General features: G+C 44.9%; 1 protein-coding gene across 1 annotated transcript in view; it reads left to right on the forward strand.

Moving 5' to 3' along the window:
• The window catches only part of LOC137537853 (mucin-2-like), a 508651-nt gene that overhangs the window by 273622 nt on the left and 215163 nt on the right, over positions 1-19866 (forward strand). Inside the window, exon 30 of the mRNA XM_068259804.1 lies at positions 8233-8377. Within this exon, the coding sequence (XP_068115905.1) occupies positions 8233-8377 (145 nt within the window). The remainder of the gene's footprint in view (positions 1-8232; positions 8378-19866) is intronic.

Consider the following 19866-nt stretch of genomic DNA (forward strand, 5'->3'; position numbering starts at 1 on the left):
TTGCTGATTTCATTGCCAAACTGTATCTTTTGATTGCGTGAATCGCCATAGCTTTCAATGGCATTCCGCACAGCGCAACGCCGTTCGCGCAATAAAACTTAACACACAGATGGTAGAAACTGTTTACGCGCATAATGCTTGTGCGCTTGTTTGCGCGTGCAAAGCCTTTTCGCGTGATAACTGAGTTATCACGCTTTAGTGAATAAAGCCCATTACACTCAGCATTTTAAATGATTTCACAGAGCAGAGCTAATGACCTTTTCAACTTTCCTCTGCAGAAAAACCATAAACAAACAAGAAAGAATGAGAGACAGTTGAGATAAGAGCTTCAAAAGACACAACTTTTTTGGTCGCAGAGCTCAGTAAAGCTCTTTTGCATAGATATCAACTGAAGTTTCCTAACTCTTCCTGTACTGGAAACAATTTCAGACTCATATCTGTGCTGCTAATGTTTTATTTCTTAGCTGAACTATACATACAATTCATTATATGATAAGTTTATTTTCACTTCAGATTCCCTTTAAGTGGCGATAAGATAGAGCAGCAAATGGATATGGGTGAGTGGTCAGACCAAGGGGCGGTATGTATTTTAGCTGCCAGGGCTAGATGTAAATGGGTTTGCTGGGCAAATATGTGGTCTTTTCTACTAAAGCTATCGTGAGCAGGGGCGTGACTAGAAATAACTGGGCCCCCCTGTGAAAATTTGGATGCCCCCACCCTAGGTATAGGTGCGAAGCAAGTGGTTTTGGTGCACGGAGCTCACCGCAGAGTGCCCCCAGTACAGATAGCCAGGTATAGGTGCCCCCAGTATAGCCAGGTATAGGTGTCCTCAGTATAGCTAGGTATAGGTGCCCCCAGTATAGCCAGGTATAGGTGCCCTCAGTATAGCTAGGTATAGGTGCCCCCAGTATAGCGAGGTATAGGTGCCCTCAATATAGCTGCCCCAGTGTAGCCAGGTATAGGTGGCCACAGTATAGCTAGGTTTTGGTGCCCCCAGTATTGCCAGGTATAGGTGCCCACAGTATAGCCAGGCAAGGGTGCCCACATTATAGCCAGGCATGGGTGCCCCCAGTATAGGCAGGTATAGGTGCCCCAGTATAGCTAGGTATAGGTGCCCTCAGTATAGCCAGACATGGGTGCCCACAGTATAGTCAGGCATGGGTGCCCCAGTATAGCCAGGTATAGGTGAGGTGCCTTCATTATAGCCAGGAATAGGTGCCCTCAGTATAGCTAGGTATAGATGCCCCCAGTATAGCTTGGTATAGGTGTCCCCAGTATTAACAGGCATGGGTGCCCCCAGTATAGCCAGGCATAGGTAGTCGGATAGGTGCCCCAGTGCATGAGGGGAGAGCAATGGCCACACAGAGCGGTGGGGAGGGGGGTCCACACCCCTCTCCCTCACCTTGGGTTCTCCCCTCAGTGTTCCCCCTCCTCTAGCATTAATTGGCAGCACAAGCAGGCAGGAACACGGGCATACTTCCCTGTTCCATGTGGCGTAAGTTCCTCTCTGTAAGCATCTGACACTAAACAGGAAGTAGCATCAGACTCTTACAGAGAGGAACCTTCGCCACATGGAACGCCGGAGGAATGCCCGTGTTCCTGCCCGCTTGCTTTGCCAATTTATGCTGGAAGGGGAGAGCGCTGAAAGGAGAGCCCGAGGTGAGGGAGAAGGGTGGGGGGAGTACCCCCCTCCCCTCCGCTCTGTGTGGCCATTGCTCTCCCCTCAATCTCTGCGACAGATATGGATTGTGTGAGGATCACATGAACTCTTGAACTTTTATTGCCCTATAGTTAGAGTTGTGTATGCGATACCTTCTGCAGAGACTGTCTCATATATTTAGAAGGGGCAGCTCCAACTTATTGAGTGCATATAGCACCTTATCCTGTGGTGCAGTGCTTTTCTCCTTACTTGTTAAAAACCATTGAGCAGTTGTTTGATTTTAATTCCATGTGCGTATGTCGCATCAGGGGTAGGGCTACAACGAAAATGTTTCGGTCTATCTAATTTGAGATTGAAGGAGTTCTCCGGTGTATCTTACAAAGCTAAAAGTGACACTTACCTGGGGCTTCTATCAGCCCCTTGCAGCTGTAATGTCCCGCGCCGTCCTCATCCAATGCTCCGTTCCCCGCCGCTAATCTGGTCTCTTGTAAACAGATTACATCTGCTTCAAAAGCTTTATAGTAGTTAAATGCGTTTGATCTTTTGTGGAGGAGCCGAATCCCTGGACATTATGTGAAACTATTTTAAATATGCTTACACTTATAGAGGGTTAAAGGGGATTTCAGTCGACTTTTGTGAGGTCGTGAGATGGAGATCCCATAGAGAAGTAGGAGAGAAAAGAAAGAGTTGGAGAGAAAAGGTAAACAGTCAGGAGCCCAGAACAGAATTGTTTGGGGCTGTGGGGGAATGTACGGTATTCTGAGGGTCCGAAGACCTCAGGTAACATGGAGTTTGAGCTCAGAGAGGTCTGAACCAAGAATTTCTCGGAAGGCCTGGAGATCCAGTTGAGGGGGACTCCGACCAGTCGATTGGGGGACATGCGTTGACCGACTGCCGTGTTGGCTAAGTGACAAGCTGGTTGGAGAGGTTATTCCCAGCGATCCTAATTGATATGAGTGCAAGGGGTAGAGAAGGTGAAAAGGGGAGATGGGGAAAAAGGTGGAAGGGAGTCCTATGGTCGAGGTGAGAGGTGGACATGCCCCTAAAGGGGTATTTCAAATGTTTGAAGGCCATGTATAGGTATTAGCTGTGTGTGTGTGTGTGTGTGTGTGTGTGTGTGTGTGTGTGTGTGTGTGTGTGTAGGGGGAGGGAGTTCAGTTACAAGCATTATTTCTGCTAGCCAACAGAGTAGGCAGTAATTTTTTACTTAGAAGACAATAGCACATAAGATTGCATGATCTGTTATTGTTAGGTGGCTATTTGACAATGGTGTCATTGTTGAATTAGCAGTAAAGATGAGTATAACTGTGGGAGAGAGGGAGGGAGAATGCTCAGTACATCACGGCATGTAAAAAAAAAAAAATCTTATTGTAACTTTAAAATCAATTTTCTCACAAACTCCTCCAGCCCTACGAAGTGTGTGGGCCCCCTCGCCGTCATCTCTGGCTGCTCTGTTCTTCTGCTATGCCCCCCAGTAATACGGCCAGTCGCAGCCAGTCATGCGCTTTTGCGCACGTGAGTCCCAGCCCCGTGCGCCCCTGCTGCACTTCCATTCTCGGAAGCATTCTGCACCTGTGCGGTATTACTGGCAGGTGCAGAACGCTCCCAGCATCAGGAGCGCAACAAGGGATGCGCGGGAGGCTGAGCCTCGCATGCAAATTACTGGGGGCCATGGCACAAGAACGGAGTTGTCAGAGAGAACGGCGAAGGACCCCACTCACCTCATGGGGCTGGTGGAAGACCCAGGTAAGTATAGATACACACATTCATAACATCTCAGGTTTCCTTTAATGCTAGACTGTGCACCCAACAGCTTCGGTGTCTCTGGAATGGAAAAAAGCCCCGGGAGCCGAGCGATAGCATAGGAGATAGGGGAGAATGGCAGGGTGGGCTCAGTCAGGGATGGCCTGGCAAGAAATTAGACGGATTAGATGGCTAGTGGGAAGGGTTGCAGGACTAGATAGGTGTTGAAAAAGGGTGGTCCATGTAAGGGGAATAAAACGTTGCAGTCAACAAACTCAGTCTTTTGAATGAGAACTCCAACTGGGTACAACAATCGGCCCCACCCATCCGCCCTACGGTCACTGGTCAAAAGGTTGCTGTTGGCTTATGGGGTGGAAGGGATACACACTTTCTTTTAACATAACATGTGGTCTCTTGGTGTATCACTAACATCTTCGTCACAGCAGGTGGACGCCTCCTGACAATGCCAGTTCTTCTTTCACATCATTAAGGTCCCATCGAGCCAAGGAGGATGCAACACCGGTTATAAAGGAGTGCGCCCTGATGGGCCACTCTGATGGATAGGCTAGTGCGATACAGGGGTGGTACAGAGATACAGAGGAGTACCGCCCCCCTCCCCCCTTTGTTTTCCTGGTTTCACTTCCAGGGACGTATCCACTGAGCCACATCATGGAAGCAAGCAAAGCAAGGTGAAAGAGGCAAATGGTAAACTAAGTTTGTGTCTTAGTGTCTAAAGGAAGGAAGAAGGCTGGAGGCATTGTCGGAAGGTGGGTCCTTGACAATGCCAGCTTTCTTACCTTCAGGGAAGTACCCACTGAGCTAAGTGGATGGAGGCAACATCATCGGAGGTTGGCTAATGGCACAATGGAATAAATGATGGATTACTATAATATGGAATTTAGTAGGCTAGTGGCTGGTGCGGTATTTTAAAAACAAGTAAAGAAACAGGCATTTGTCAAGGGACTTCCAGAGTGTGCGCTTTTATACAGTTGTTAACTGTAATTTAAATAAAGCTGTGGCCGTTTTAACCCCAACTGGTGTCACAGAGTTTTCGTTATTGGGTTTTGGTGCAAATGGATGGTGGCAGGCCATCCCAATTGGGCCTTGTCCTGGTCATGGTGCTAAAAACCCAGCAGTAAAAACAAAACTTTATAGTTAGTCTACAAAAAAAAATGCCATTTGCATATTTAGCAAATGGGGCTAAGTAGGATGCACTTTTGCTGCTCACCAGCTCCAGTGCAGCTGCTCATAGAGAAAAGTCAATGCAGCTAGACTCCCAGTAAGAAACCTTGTAGTCCCTTGAAAGTAGAGGAATCAGCCTGGGTCATGTGGCTATGGACTCTTATTAAAAATAAAAGTATTTCTAAACCAGTCCCTTAACTGTATCTGCGTGTGTATGTTATGATCTTTCATCTTTGAATCTGAACTGCACTGAATTTGCAACCAATCCCTGAAATGCATCTGCCCCCCGCACACCTCTCTCCCAACTGCTCCCCCCGCACAACCAAAATTGCCTACCTATCCCCACTGCACCACCCACCCCAACTCCCCCCTCCACAAACACACCTATGAAACCCCTGCCCTAACCTCATTCTCATCCTCAGACACTCTCTCCTGCAGTCTCTGGAACAGGGCAGTTTCTAGGCTAAAATGCACCCAGGGCGAGGGTGTTAAAATTGCGCCCCCCCCCGGAGCCAGGTATACATGCGCGCAGTATAGGTTAGCCAGGTCTAGTTGCACTCAGTACAGGTAGCCAGCTATAGGTCCCCCAGTATAGGTAGCCAGGCAATAGTATAGGTGCCCCAGTATAGTTGCCCCCAGTATAGGTTAGCCAGGTAGGTGCCTCCAGTATAGGTAGCCGGTATAGTTGCCCCCAGTATAGGTTAGATAGGTAGGTGTCCCCAGTATAGGTTAGTTAGGTAGGTGCCTCCAATATAGGTAGCCAGTATCGTTGCCACCAGTATAGGCTAGGTAGGTAGGTGCCCGCAATGCAGGTTAGATAGGTAGGGGCCCTCCAGTATAGGTTAGATTAGGTAGGTGCCCCCCCAGTGTGGTTAGATTAGATAGGTGCCCCCCAGTGTGGTTAGATTAGGTAGGTGCCCCCCAGTATAGGTTAGATTAGGTAGGTGCCCCCCCCCCCAGTGTGGTTAGAGTAGGTAGGTGCCCCCAGTATAGGTTAGATTAGGTAGGTTCCCCCCCCCCCCCCAGTGAGGTTAGAGTAGGTAGGTACCCCCAGTATAGGTTAGATTAGGTAGGTGCCCCCCAGTATAGGTTAGATTAGGTAGGTGCCCCCCAGTGTGGTTAGATTAGGTAGGAGCCCCCCCAGTGTGGTTAGATTAGGTAGGTGCCCCCCAGTGTGGTTAGATTAGGTAGGTGCCCCCCAGTATAGGTTAGATTAGGTAGGTGCCCCCCCAGTATAGGTTAGATTAGGTAGGTGACCCCCAGTATGGAGGGGGGAGCCGCGGGGAGGGCAGCCCGACCTCTCCCTCCCTTCCTCGCCGCAGGCGCACTCCGTGTTCCCACCTCCGAGTCTCATTGAAGGGAACTTAGCTCTGTCACCGCTGTGTAGGGAGGGGCAACTCACCTCCCTGGATCCAATCGCAGCCGGTCTTCTCTTCTGTCTTCTCTTCATACTAGCCGCTGATACGCACGCTGCTCCCTGTAGCCGGAACTTCCTGGAGTACAAGATTAAGTTGCAGACATACCATACTGTCCTCGCTGATAGCAAAAATAAATACTCCACTGGTCTGATCATTGCCCAGCTTCTAACCCATGCTGTCTTTTTGCCACCTTCAATTCCCTACTCACCCCCCCCCCCCCCCCCAATCTACACCCTCTTAGCCATTGACCTGTCTAACAACTTTGTCAACAAAATGAACACCATAAAGAGTGATAACTCTCTCCTCAGCTCCATTGCCTCCTCCTTTCCCCCTCACCCCACTCCTGCCCCTTTCCCACCCCTTAATTCTTTCACTCCTGTTACGGTGGAGGAAGGCAACCATCTGCTAGCAACTTTACCTGCCACTTCCTGCCCCCCATATCCGGTCCCATCTGACTCCCTCTGCCTACACTTTCCTGATCAGGCCCATCTCCTCACCCACCTCTTCAACATCTCCTTCTGCACCTTCCACCTCCATATTTAAACATGCCACTGTAATTCCCCTGTTAAAGAAACCTTCACTCGACCCTGCACTGCAATCCAACTACCGCCCAATCTCCCTCCTCCCATTCGCCTTGAAAATCATTTAACCCCTGGCCCACCATGCTTGACTCACTACTTCAGTTCTAACTCCCTTCTCGATCCCCTGCAATCTGTATTTCGTCCAGCCCACTCTATAGAAACAGCCCTCACCAAAGTGGTAAGTGACCTTGCCAAAGCCGAAGGTAAATGCTCCACCCTGCTCCTCCTGGACCTCTCCTCAGCATTTGTCATTGTCGACCACTCCCTCCTCCTCCACTCCCTGCAGTCCATGGATATTCAGGACCTAGCCTTAGCCTGGATCTCCTCCTTCCTCCAACCGCCCCTTCACAACAACCTTCAATGGCTTCTCATCTACTCCCTCACTCCTCTCGGTTGGTGTTCGCGCAGTTTAGTCGCCTGTCTGAAAGTGGCTTTCCAGGGGTGTAGTTACAAATCAAAAATCTTTGATGGGGCCCTCCAATGTTTATACCCTTTTCCTTGCCTATTCCTTGTGACTCTCATAACCTTGGGGCCTATCTTGCAAGGCTCATAAAACAAGTATGGACAGTATAATCTTCACGCCTAACAAGTGTAGCCACAAAAACACCTGATCTGAAGGATGGACCCCTTTATCAGAGGGAGTAAACTGGTAGTTGAAGCCGCCTTACAGCTCTGGGCCCCCTTGTGGTCGCAGGGGCTGCTCCCCTGCAGTTACGCCCCTGCCCATAAGAGTGCTTTTAGCAGCGCTTTACAATCCCTGGCAAAAAGCTAGGCTAATTGAAGTCAATGGAGCAAAGCCCGCAGAACCACTACAATTTGCCAAAATCGCAAAGGCTGAACCTGCTGTTTTTCGGGGCAAAATAGAGGAAAGTGGTGGTCCAAAATCGCTTCCCTCTAAATTGCTCTGGAATCACTGTTTTTAGATGTAAAATATCTCTCAGCGTTTTAATAGTGATTTTGCAAACGCAATTGGGCGTTCCGACTAAGGTGGCCACACATTATACAATTTTTAAAATATCTTTTCAATTCAAGAATTGCAATCAGTTTTTCTGACTGATTAAAATATTTTAAAAAATCTGACCAATGTACCACACACGTGGTCAATTTTAACCCAATTATGAAAAAAAAATGATCAAAAACTCTAAGAAAATTGCTTAGAAGTATATATAAGGAAATTGGCAATTTACCACACACCATTCAATTTTCATAAAAATTGATCAGAAAAATCCAGCACTCCCGATAGAATTTTATCGAATAAAAACGGGAAGTCCTATCCAACTTCTTGCTCGAATGAAAAAAAAGCTTTTGATTGTTCTCAAAGTCTGATCATTTTTATCGAATTGCCATAAAATAGGATCATTTTATTGTATCATATGTGGCCAGCACTCCCGATAGAATTTTATCGAATAAAAACGGGAAGTCCTATCCAACTTCTTGCTCGAATGAAAAAAAAGCTTTTGATTGTTCTCAAAGTCTGATCATTTTTATCGAATTGCCATAAAATAGGATCATTTTATTGTATCATATGTGGCCACCTTAATTCTGATTAGTTATAGTGATTACAATCAATGCCTTACAAACTATTTGTTGTTTAAGTGTTTAATATAAAATGTCAAATGCCTGTTCAAACTTACCCTATTATTTGCAGGGGGAAATATGTCAAAATAAACTTTGTCCAGCTGGCTCAATGGTCAATGTCTCAATTTTTGATTGTGCACATGAAAATGCAACTTGTGAACAACCATTCCGGTATTATGATAACTCATACTGTTGCTTCAGATTAATCTGTGGAAGTAAGTGTAACTTATCTCCTATTTTTTCATTCATGTTTTTCAACTTAATTTGTTTTGACACACAGGTTAATTGATTATATTGTTTTGGAAACTGTCCTTTTTTCCTGATGTTTCACAAAATGTTTTCAAAAATGTGGGAGACTTAGTTGCTTTGATTTCTGTACAGTCCAGCTTCAGCCAGAAAACTACTTAAAGAGACACTGAAGCGAAAAAAAAAATATGATATAATGAATTGGTTGTGTACTATGAATAATTACTAGAAGATTAGCAGCAAAGAAAATATTCTCATACTTTTATTTTCAGGTATATAGTGTTTTTTCTAACATTGCATTATTCTATAATATGTGCAGATTACACAACACTCAGCATTCAAAATGATTCTTTCAGAGCAGTCTGTGAAGTAATGACCTCTCCTCTAGCAGAGAAAAAGTAAACAGGTCGCTTACAGTTGAGATAATAAAAGTCAGATAACAGCCCTCTCCACGACTAACTTAGTCGGAGAGCTTAATGGCTTGTTTGCATAGAGATAACAACTGGAGTTTCTCAACTCTTCCTGTACTGGAAACAATTACACTGATGTATCTGATCTTAATGTTTTATTTCTTAGCTGTACTACACATACAAATCATAAAATCATAATTTTTTTTTCGCTTCAGTGTCTCTTTAAGGTGCCCATACATTTAGCGATGGTGGGCAGTCGGCTGCCCATACACCACAGGCTGATTTTGGATCAATTTCATGCTGAAATGGCCCTGTGATACCGCATATGCCGCCTCGTCAGCCCGAAGCTGTCCCCCCCCCAGTGTGCAATTTACACCAACCCTCCCGTGCCCGATGCACTATACAATACTTGTCCATGGCTGCCACTTGTCCTCTGCTGCCCCTGGGTGCCATACTTCATCCATACATGCGCTCCATGTGGTTACCGGAATAACACGGGTGCGTATGTGATGTCACACATGCACCCATGTTACTCTCACAACAACGTGAGGTGCATGTATGGACAAAGAATGGCACCCAGAGGCAGCAGAGGACAAGCGGCAGCCATGGACTGATAATGTATAGTTACCCCCATTGAGCTGTTCACCCGATTGAGCAAGTCAGCCCTACAAATTGCAGCATGTCCAATCGATTAATGCAAACAATTTCAGCCCAAAATTGGTCGCATTGTCAATCAGGCATGCACTTGGTGGCACCAATTTTCATAAGATTCCGATTATAATAATCGAATCGGATGGTCGTTTGGTCACCAAGTTGGCTGATTTATGGCCGCCTTAAGTCTGCAGACAGCTTGGTCCTGTAGAATCTTCTTTCATACATTGGGGTTAATTCTGCAAAGTTCTCTGATGCCATCATTGACTTTTATCTATTTGAGGAATTATGCTGCATTCAGTTTTATCCTAAATGTAAAAATAATTAAGAGTGTAAACAAACTTTTGCTTTACTCAAACACTGTATCATGTGCACAAATTATTGCATTTGTTTGCACACGTGTACTAAAAAAAAACAACAAGTTCAGGAACCTCGAATTTCTATTTTTTGTGTACAAATTGTTATTCGGATAAAAAGCAGTTTGGCCTATCCCCCTATGCACATCAGCAGAGAGGGCATGGTTGTGAGACAAAAGGAACAACGTAGCCCTCCTTACTTGCCCACAACCTCACCACTGTCAGCACTGGAGGGCATAAGGGTTTTTTGAGTAATTTCTTGTGTTTTGTAAATTTCCCATTAATAGGAGTCAATTTTACTGATGCTTACACAAGTTACTCATCGCGCAATGCGAAAATCGTGCAACTTGCGTTACATAGGTAACAATGCATTGCTAGTACACTGTTGCCCGAGCATAACAATTTTACAGCAGTTCTATGAATATGCCCTAAAGATTCCGTTCTGCTGGACAATCCCATTGGTTAGTGTGTGGACCAATGAAAACACAAATTCAAAGATGGCTTTGTCAGGGTTCCAAGTACTTCTGTAGCAGCAGAGAGCAAAGGGTCCCCAGCCAGCATCAACATATTTGAGGCATTTTCTCAAATTGTTAAAATTGCAAAGTGGAATATGCAGTATACTAGCAACAACATGTTACCTAGGTAATTTGAGCTGCACAATATGTGTTACAACCTCTATGCTACATGTGTGAGTACCAATAAAATTGCCATGTGCAGCCTATGCACAGAAATTTTTCCACAGCTTTGTGAATCAACCCAAATCTGTCTGTAAACATTGTTGGAAAAAATGTTTGACCTTCACAAAGTAGGTGTCCCAGATACGGTAATATGATATTTACTGTTTAGTAGTATTTTTGAAGCGGTTATAAAGTAAGTTTAGAAGAATTCCCTGTTAAGTTTATACTAACTTTTGACTTTAACTGTTGCATCTGTGGATGTTGGTATGACTGTCATACTGACTAATAACTAAGCCATCACTGAATACCCAAAGTTTAAATTATCACTGGATCTGTTCCTGCTTCAGGTCTGCTTTTGGGCTTTCAGCTGGCCCAATTAGTCAGTTAGCTAAAGTGCTTGATACAGCTACAAATAATGATTAAAGGATCCACAAGGTGACATGTGACATGATGAGATAGACATGTGTATGTACTATGCCAAGCACACACACAACTATGCTGTGTTCTTTTTTTCCATTAAAGAGTTAAAAATCAGGTATGCCAGAGACAGTTTCTGTCCAGGTCAGAACAGGGTCAGACTATAGCGTAACCCTCACTGATAAGGAAGTGCAGCCATAAAACACTCGGCTTCTGAGGGCAGGAAAGGGATAAACAGGGTCAATTGTTTATAGATTTTAGTTCTGGCATACTTTAATGCATGTGTCGATGAGCAGAAATAACAAAACAGTAAAAACTTAAGCAGTATATTTAAAAATAAAATAAAATGGTGGGATATCTAAAAATGTAATTTTTAGGTAAAGGAGGATAGATACAATTGTTTATCTCATCAGTTTATCTTCACCTTGTGTTTCCTTTAACCATTTAGGTCTATCTGGACAGATTTATCTGTCCAGATAGCCTGCCCTGCTGCAGCTGAGCCGGGCACGCTTCCGTGCGGGCTTCCTGTCATCCCTTCAGTTCCTGTAAGCGAGAGCTCTCGCTTATAGGATGAAAAACCTAAAAATGACTGTAAAGCAGAAAACTGAGAGCCCAATATAGTGTAGTAAGTATTGGAACAGGAAGGAATTAATGAATCGTAAGTATTATACTTACAAACCGGGGTTACCCCTAAGGCAACCATTGTAAAGGCAGGTGGGGAGATTAGGCCTGTCCCCACTCAGGGCTAAGATGTCGCTCTCTGTGGATAGAAGAAAAGAGGGTGTACCACCATTCCACCGTGGGTGGATATCTTGATATGTAAAGATGTAGAGAGGCGCCTTGTGGCGTCTCTGTACATCTTTACATACTAAAAATGACTGTGGCCATCTTGTGCCATATAGTAAAGCTACATCTACATACATTTTTTTTAAATATACACAATCAATTACATTTAAAATTACCTGTTTACCTCCCCACTCCCAAAAAAAACAAATACAATTTTTAATAAAAAAATTACAATAAAAACAAACAAACAACATAATAGATAAAAAGACAATAGATAAATAGTTACCTAAGGGTCTGAACTTTTTTAAGATGCATGTCAAGAGAGTATATTACTATAATTTTTTAAATTATAAGTTTGTAAATAATGATGGACGCTGTAACGATCTGCTAGTGTGTGGGAGCACTAGCAGACAGACAAATATCAGACGTTGCCTAAAAGGGAAATGTCTTACAGACAGTGTCAGTAGAAGGCAACACTAACACTGAGTACAGAACAAGAGAATGGTCAAACAAATCAGGTCGGTAACAGATCAGATTGGTAAGGTACAAAATCGGCAGGCAAAATCTAAGTGAGTAATCAGGCAGAGGTCGGCAACAGATCAGATGGGCAGAGGTACAGAATCGGCAGGCAAAGTCTTAGTGAGTAATCAGGCAGAGGTCGGCAACAGATCAGATTGGTAGAGGTACAGAATCGGTAGGCAAAGAGAAGTCAGAGGAACAGGCAGAAGTCAAAACACAATAATCAATATATAATAAGCTGAGCTAGTATGGAATCCCCGGGGTCCTGCTGGTTCAAGCCACACACGGACTGACTAAGGTCTGAATCCTTCACTGCGAAGTGTTAGCTAGAGTAGACAGACAGCAAGTGTCAGAACAGCGCTTAAGAAGCCCAGGTAAGCAGGAGAACACGCCCCCAAGCCGCTTAGCCAATCCTGAGCCGGAGGTGGAGCCATGCGTGACAGGTGATCAGCTGACACGTTTCCTTAGAGCATAAGAGGAGCGACGCTGACAGCGCATGCGTCCACCCTCATTTGCAGTCTGAGTATCATGCGGCCGGATCTCCACAGGAACGCTGCTGACACCATCCCTGCCAATGCGGCCAGCCGCACCGGAAGTCCCAGATGCGCTGCCAGTGGTGGCAGCAGCAACTGACATGGTAAGCGCAGGATTACTGACATAACCCCCCCCCCCTCCTGAGGCGTGGACTCCGAACACGCCAAAACTGGTCTATCTGGGTGAGAATTATGAAACTCAGAAATCAATTCATCTGCATGAAGTCTATGAGCAGGAATCCAAGATCTCTCTTCTGGGCCGTAACCCTTCCAATGTACCAAATACTGTATGGAATTTCTTATTTTCCTAGAATCCAGAATTTTTTCTAACTCAAATTCAGGTTCACCGTCAATAATAACGGGAGGGGGGGGGGGAGTGGAATCAATATCTGCATCAGCAGCAGATTTCAGAAGAGACACATGAAAAGACTTGCTCCACTTCATGGAAGCCGGCAGAGATACCTTATAGGTTACTTCATTAATTTTTTCAGAAATAACGTAAGGACCAATATATTTGGGACCGAGTTTGGCCAAAGGTTGGCGCAAACCAATATTTTTCGTGGAAACCCATACTCGGTCTCCAGGAGAAAACTGCTGGTGAGGAGAGTGATGACAATCGGCTTGTCGCTTCTGAGATGTGACAGCTTCCTTTAAATTCTGATTGATAGAGGCCCAAATCTCTTGCATCCTGATCACCCAATCCTGCAGAACTGGGAAGGATGAGGAAGAAGAGGGGACAAAGGAAAATCTGGGAGATCTCCCAAAAACCACTTGGAATGGAGAAAATTTGGATGAGACATTCAATAAATTGTTATGTGAAAACTTAGCGAACGGCAAAAACTGTACCCAATCTTCCTGGGACTCAGAAACATAACACCTTAGAAACTGTTCTAGAGACTGAATAGTTCTTTCGGTCTGGCCATTAGTCTGAGGATGGAATCCAGTGGAAAAGGACAAAGACATACCCAGATGTGCACAAAAATTTCTCCAGAACTGGGACACAAATTGCACCCCTCTGTCGGATACAATATTTTCTAGAATGCCGTGCAATCGAAAAATATTTTCAATAAATAAATCAGCCAATTCTTTGGCAGAAGGTAATTTCCACAGTGGTATGAAATGTGCCATTTTGCTGAACCGATCCACAACAACCCAGATAACCGTTTTTCCCTGGGAAGCAGGGAGATCTACAATAAAATCCATAAAAATGTGCGTCCCGGGAGAACTGGGAACTGGCAACGGTTGTAGCGTACCAGCCCGAGCATTTATGGTCGCTTTGCTTCTAGCACAAATATTGCAGGCTGACACAAATTCCTTACAATCAGTACGAATGGAAGACCACTAGAAGTGCCGCTGGAGTAAATCCAACATTCTGGTCACACCTGGATGACCAGCTGCCTCACTGCAATGACATTGTTTCAGTACAGATAGCCGTAAATGCAAAGGAACAAACAATTGCTCAGGAGGTTTCCCCGAAGGGTCCTCTGCCTGAAATTGAGCCAGAGATTCCAACAAATCGGCCGATAATTCGGTTGCTGAAATGACAATATGTTCAGAGAGTATATTGGAAGGAGTAACAGGTAGTGATTCTATAGGATCAAAACATCTGGATAATGCATCTGCCTTTACGTTCTTGCTCCCAGGTTTATATGTTATGATAAACCTAAACCGGGAAAAGAATAAAGCCCAGCGAGCCTGCCTAGGATTCAGTCTTTTAGCTCCTTCTATATACTCCAGATTCTTGTGATCTGTGTACACAGTAATGATGTGTTCTGCCCCTTCCAACCAATGCCTCCACTCCTCAAAAGCCATCGTAACCGCCAGCAATTCTCTATTACCAATGTCATAATTTCTCTCTGCCGAACTGAACTTTTGTGAGAAGAACGCACAAGGGTGCAAGCGTTCTGGTTGACCAGAATATTGTGATAAGACGGCACCTACCCCTATCTCTGAGGCATCAACTTCGACAATAAAGGGTCGGAGGACATCGGCATGCATGAGGATGGGGGCAGAACAGAAAGCCTCCTTGAGAGTCTGAAAAGCTTGAGACGCCTCAACAGACCAATTAGAAGGATCAGCTCCTTTTTTGGTCATGTTAGTCAAGGGAGCTATGATGGTGGAAAAGTTGCGAATGAATTTGCGATAATAATTCGCGAAACCGATAAACCTCTGCAACAGTTTCAGACCGAGAGGTTGAGGCCACTCCAACACTTCATCAACCTTTTTCTTGTCCATAGACAAACCAGAATCTGAGATGATATATCCCAGAAATGGAATTTCTTTGACCTCGAAAACACACTTCTCAATCTTAGCATAAAGTGAGTTCTCTCTCAACTTCTGTAGAACAAATTTAACATGTTGACGATGTACATCAATATTTTTGGAGAAAATAAGAATATCGTCCAAGTAAACGATAACAAATCTACCTAGTACATCCCTAAAAATCTTGTTCACAAAATCCTGAAACACAGCAGGTGCATTACACAACCCAAATAGGATCATCAGGTACTCGTAGTGACCGTCTTGTGTGTTGAAAGCGGTCTTCCATTCATCCCCCTGTCTGATCCTGATTAGGTTATAAGCCCCTCTGAGGTCCAATTTATAAAATATCTGTGCCCCAGTGATTTGCGGTAAGAGGTATTTGTTCTTAACAGTGATGTTATTCAGACCCCTATAATCAATGCATGGTCTAAGACCACCATCCTTCTTCTGAACGAAGTAAAACCCTGCTCCGGCCGGAGAACTAGAAGGGCAGATGAAACACTTCTCTAAATTTTCTTTGATGTACTCCTTCATAGTTTTTTTCTCAGGACCAGACAGGGGTAGATATGACCTCTAGGAGGCATAGTACCTAGGCCTAGATCGATGGGGCAATCGAAAGAACGATGCGGAGGCAATTTGTCCACTGATTGTGGAGAGAACACATCAGAAAACTGCACATACTGCTCAGGAACCCACTCTACAGACAGACTCAAAGAATGCACCGGCAATTTTTGTAAACAGTTCTTAAGACAAAATGGAGACCAAGACGTGAGTTGTCCTGTGCTCCAGTCAAACTGAGGAGAATGTTTTTGTAACCAGGGAAGACCCAGAACAATGGAACATGTCATTTTCAGAACATAAAATTGCATTTACTCCACATGAAACAACCCAATCTGATACGAGAGAGAGGCTGTCTGAGACAATGGTTGATGATCCTGTAGAGGAGAGTCATCAAAACCAGTGACGTAGAGTTTTTTCGTCATGGGTATTAAAGGAATTCCCCATTTCTCCACTAAACTGGCATCAATAAAATTCCCTGCTGCTCCTGAATCAATGAAGGCTTGAGAAGAGAACTCACAATCCTTCAAAAATACCTTAATAGGTAGCAGTAGTTTATCGAAAGTCTGGGGTGATTGTAGATCGCCTAGGGGTACACCCCTGACAGAACCTAGGCGGAGAAGTTTCCCAACTTCTTGACACAATTTTGTACAAAATGCCCTTTTTCCCCACAATAAAGACACAAACCCTCCTGTCTTCTTCTCTACCTCTCAAGATCAGACAATTTCGTGTGACCCAGCTGCATGGGTTCATCAGAGTGCGTAACAGGGCTGGAAGTTAGCACGGAGGGACGTAAAAATTACAGAGACCTGCTCTGGTGGTGATAAAAGATTCTGCGGTCAATTTTAATGGCCAAAACAATGGCGTCCTCCAGAGTGCGGGGCTCAGGATGACCTATCAAGACTTCAGACACTTTCTCAGATAATCCCAATAAAAATTGATCCATAAGGGCAAAGTTCTCCCACCTAGAGGCACTAGCCCACTTTCGAAATTCCGCAGCATAATCCTCCGCAGAATTATGTCCCTGACGGAGGTTGCGGATTTTACTTACAGCAGTGACAGCTGTATCTGGGTCGTCATAAATGATAGCCATAGCATCAAAGAAATCATTGACAGATTTTAAAGTCTCATGATTAGGTGGTAAATTATAGGCCCAAGTTTGGGAATCACCCTGCAAGAGAGTTTTTACCAGGGTGACCCTCTGATGCTCATTGCCGGAAGAAATAGGTCTAACTTCAAAGTAAGACTGACAGCGATTCCTAAAATTGCGGAAATCGCTTCTATGTCCGGAAAATCTCTCTGGCAATTGCATTTTAGGCTCAGATACCAGGTGAACTGGTGGAGCAATTTGAACTTGCTGCTGCGGCTTCAGTCCGCGAACAGCCTGGGACAAACTGTCCAACTGTTGCTGTTGGTTGGTTACCGTATTGCTTAAGTTACCAACTGCCAGCTTGAGAGCTTGAACTTGTTTGCAAAACTCTTCGATATTGGTCTGCTCTAATGTAATGTTCTGCTAGTGTGTGGGAGCACTAGCAGACAGACAAATATCAGACGTTCCCTAAAAGGGAAATGTCTTACAGACAGTGTCAGTAGAAGGCAGCACTAACACTGAGTACAGAACAAGAGAATGGTCAAACAAATCAGGTCGGTAACAGATCAGATTGGTAAGGTACAAAATCATCAGGCAAAATCTAAGTGAGTAATCAGGCAGATGTCGGCAACAGATCAGATGGGCAAAGGTACAGAATTGGCAGGCAAAGTCTTAGTGAGTAATCAGGCAGAGGTCAGCAACAGATCAGATTGGCAGAGGTACAGAATCGGTAGGCAAAGAGAAGTCAGAGAAACAGGCAGAAGTCAAAACACAATAATCAATATATAATAAGCTGAGCTAGTATGGAATCCCCGCGGTCCTGCCGTTTCAAGCCACACACGGACTGACTAAGGTCTGAAGCCTTCACTGCGATGTGTTAGCTAGAGCAGACAGAGAGCAAGTGTCAGAACAGCGCTTAAGAAGCCCGGGTAAGCAGGAGAACACGCCCCCAAGCCGCTTAGCCAATCCGGAACTGGAGGTAGAGCCATGCGTGTCAGCTGACAGGTGATCAGCTGACACGTTTCCTTAGAGCATAAGAGGAGCGACGCTGACAGCGCATGCGTCCACCCTCATTTGCAGTCTGAGTATCATGCGGCCGGATCTCCGCAGGAACGCTGCTGACACCATCCCTGCCAATGCGGCCAGCCGCACCGGAAGTCCCAGATGCGCTGCCAGCGGTGGTAAGCGCAGGATTACTGACAGACGCAAATTGAAAAAATGCACCTTTATTTCCAAATAAAATATTGACGCCATACAGTGTTATAGGGACATAATTTAAATGGAATAATAACTGGGACAAATGGGCAAATAAAATATGTGGGTTATTATGGTAGTATGTATTATTTTAAAGCTATAATGGCTAAAACTGAGATATAACAATTTTTTTCCATTCGTTTTCTTAACCTTCTGCCGACCGCTTCACGCCAATGGGCGTGGCTGCGGCGGCAGCCCCAGGACCGCCTAACGCCAATTGGCGTAAGGTCCTGGGGCTCTGTTTTGCAGGAGATCACGCGCAGGCTGCGCGCGCATATCCAGCTTGGGGGGCGGAGTTCCGCCCCGCCTTCAGTCTCCGAGCGGCTATTGCCGCTCGGGAGACTGTTAGACGGCGTAATCGCCGTCTATTTACATGGGGCAGCGCTGCGAATAGCAGCAGCGCTGCACTGGGGACAGCCGTGTGACACGGCTGTCCCCCTGGGGGACAAGAGAGTGATCGGCTCTCATAGGCAGAAGCCTATGACAGCCGATCGCCATAATTGGCTGGCTGTGGGGAGGGAGGGAGGGATGCAGGGAAGAAATTTAAAGAAACAGGGGTTTTTTTTTAAAAAAAACCAACAAACAACATTTATTATAAAAAAAATAAACATGGGGGGAGCAATCAGACCCCACCAACAGAGAGCTCTGTTGGTGGGTAGAAAGGGGGGGGGGAATCACTTGTGTGCTGTGTTGTGCGGCCCTGCAGCTTAGCCTTAAAGCTGCAGTGGCTTATTTTACTAAAAATGGCCTGGTCACTAGGGGGGTTTACCACTGTAGTCCTCAAGTGGTTAATATACCCGTTAAAATGCATTTAGAAAAAAAATAATTCTTAGCAAAATGTACCACCCAAAGAAAGCCTAATTAGTGCCAGAAAAAAAACAAGATATAGATCAATTAAAGGGGCACTTTGGCGAAAATTGTAAAATTTAAAATACAGTATGTGTAAACATATACAAATAAGAAGTACATTTTTTCCAGAGTAAAATGAGCCATAAATTACTTTTCTCCTATGTTGCTGTCACTTACAGTAAGTGGTAGAAAGTGACAGGTTTTGGACTAGTTCATCTCTTCATAGGGGATTCTCAGGGATTTATTTATTTTCAAAAGTACTTAGTGAAAGGCAGTTGCTCTGTCCAACTAGAGCTGCTCAAATCTAGAACCTGGAGACATCCGGATAGTTCTATCCGGATATCTCCCAGTTACCTGTGCAGGGTGGGCGAGGGGGGGAGGTCAATCTTATCTGTCTGACGTCTTCTTCGGTCCGTCCCTCGGCGCCTCCCACGATGCGGTCCATGCGGCGGTCACGTGATTACAAACACTTTCTCCTTCCGTGTTGAAGGAGGAAGTGTTTGTAATTACATGACGCGCGTGGAGCGCATCGTGGGAGGCGCTGAGGGACGGATGAAAAAGACATCAGACAGGTAAGATTGACACAAACCCCCACCCACCCCGCACAGGTTTACTGGGAGATATCCGGATAACAACTAACCGGGTATCTCCCGATCCCGGATTTGAGAAGCTCTATGTCCAACTGCCAAAAAACTGTGTAGCGAGCAGGAAAGCTGGACAGCATTTATGTTTAAATCCTTTTTAGGGAATAGCTTTATAAACAATAAAAGCCTTGCTGAGAATCCCCTATGAAGAGATGGGCTAGCCATGTCACTTCTGTCAGATTTCTACTACCTACTGTAAGTGACAGCAACAAAGGAGAAAAATAATTTATGGCTCATTTTACTCTAGAAAAAACATACTTCTTATTTGTCTATGTTAGCACATATTTTACATTTTACAATTTATCGCCATAGTGCCCCTTTAATTGTGGAAAGTAGTGATAAAGTTATTGGTGAATGAATGGGAGGTAAAAGTTGCTTGGATGCATAAGGTGAAACAACACTGAAGGTTGAAGTGGTTAAGACACCCCTACAAATATAATCAATAAATACAT

This window comes from Hyperolius riggenbachi, chromosome 11 (genome assembly GCF_040937935.1).
Source record: "Hyperolius riggenbachi isolate aHypRig1 chromosome 11, aHypRig1.pri, whole genome shotgun sequence".
Classification (NCBI taxonomy): domain Eukaryota; kingdom Metazoa; phylum Chordata; class Amphibia; order Anura; family Hyperoliidae; genus Hyperolius; species Hyperolius riggenbachi.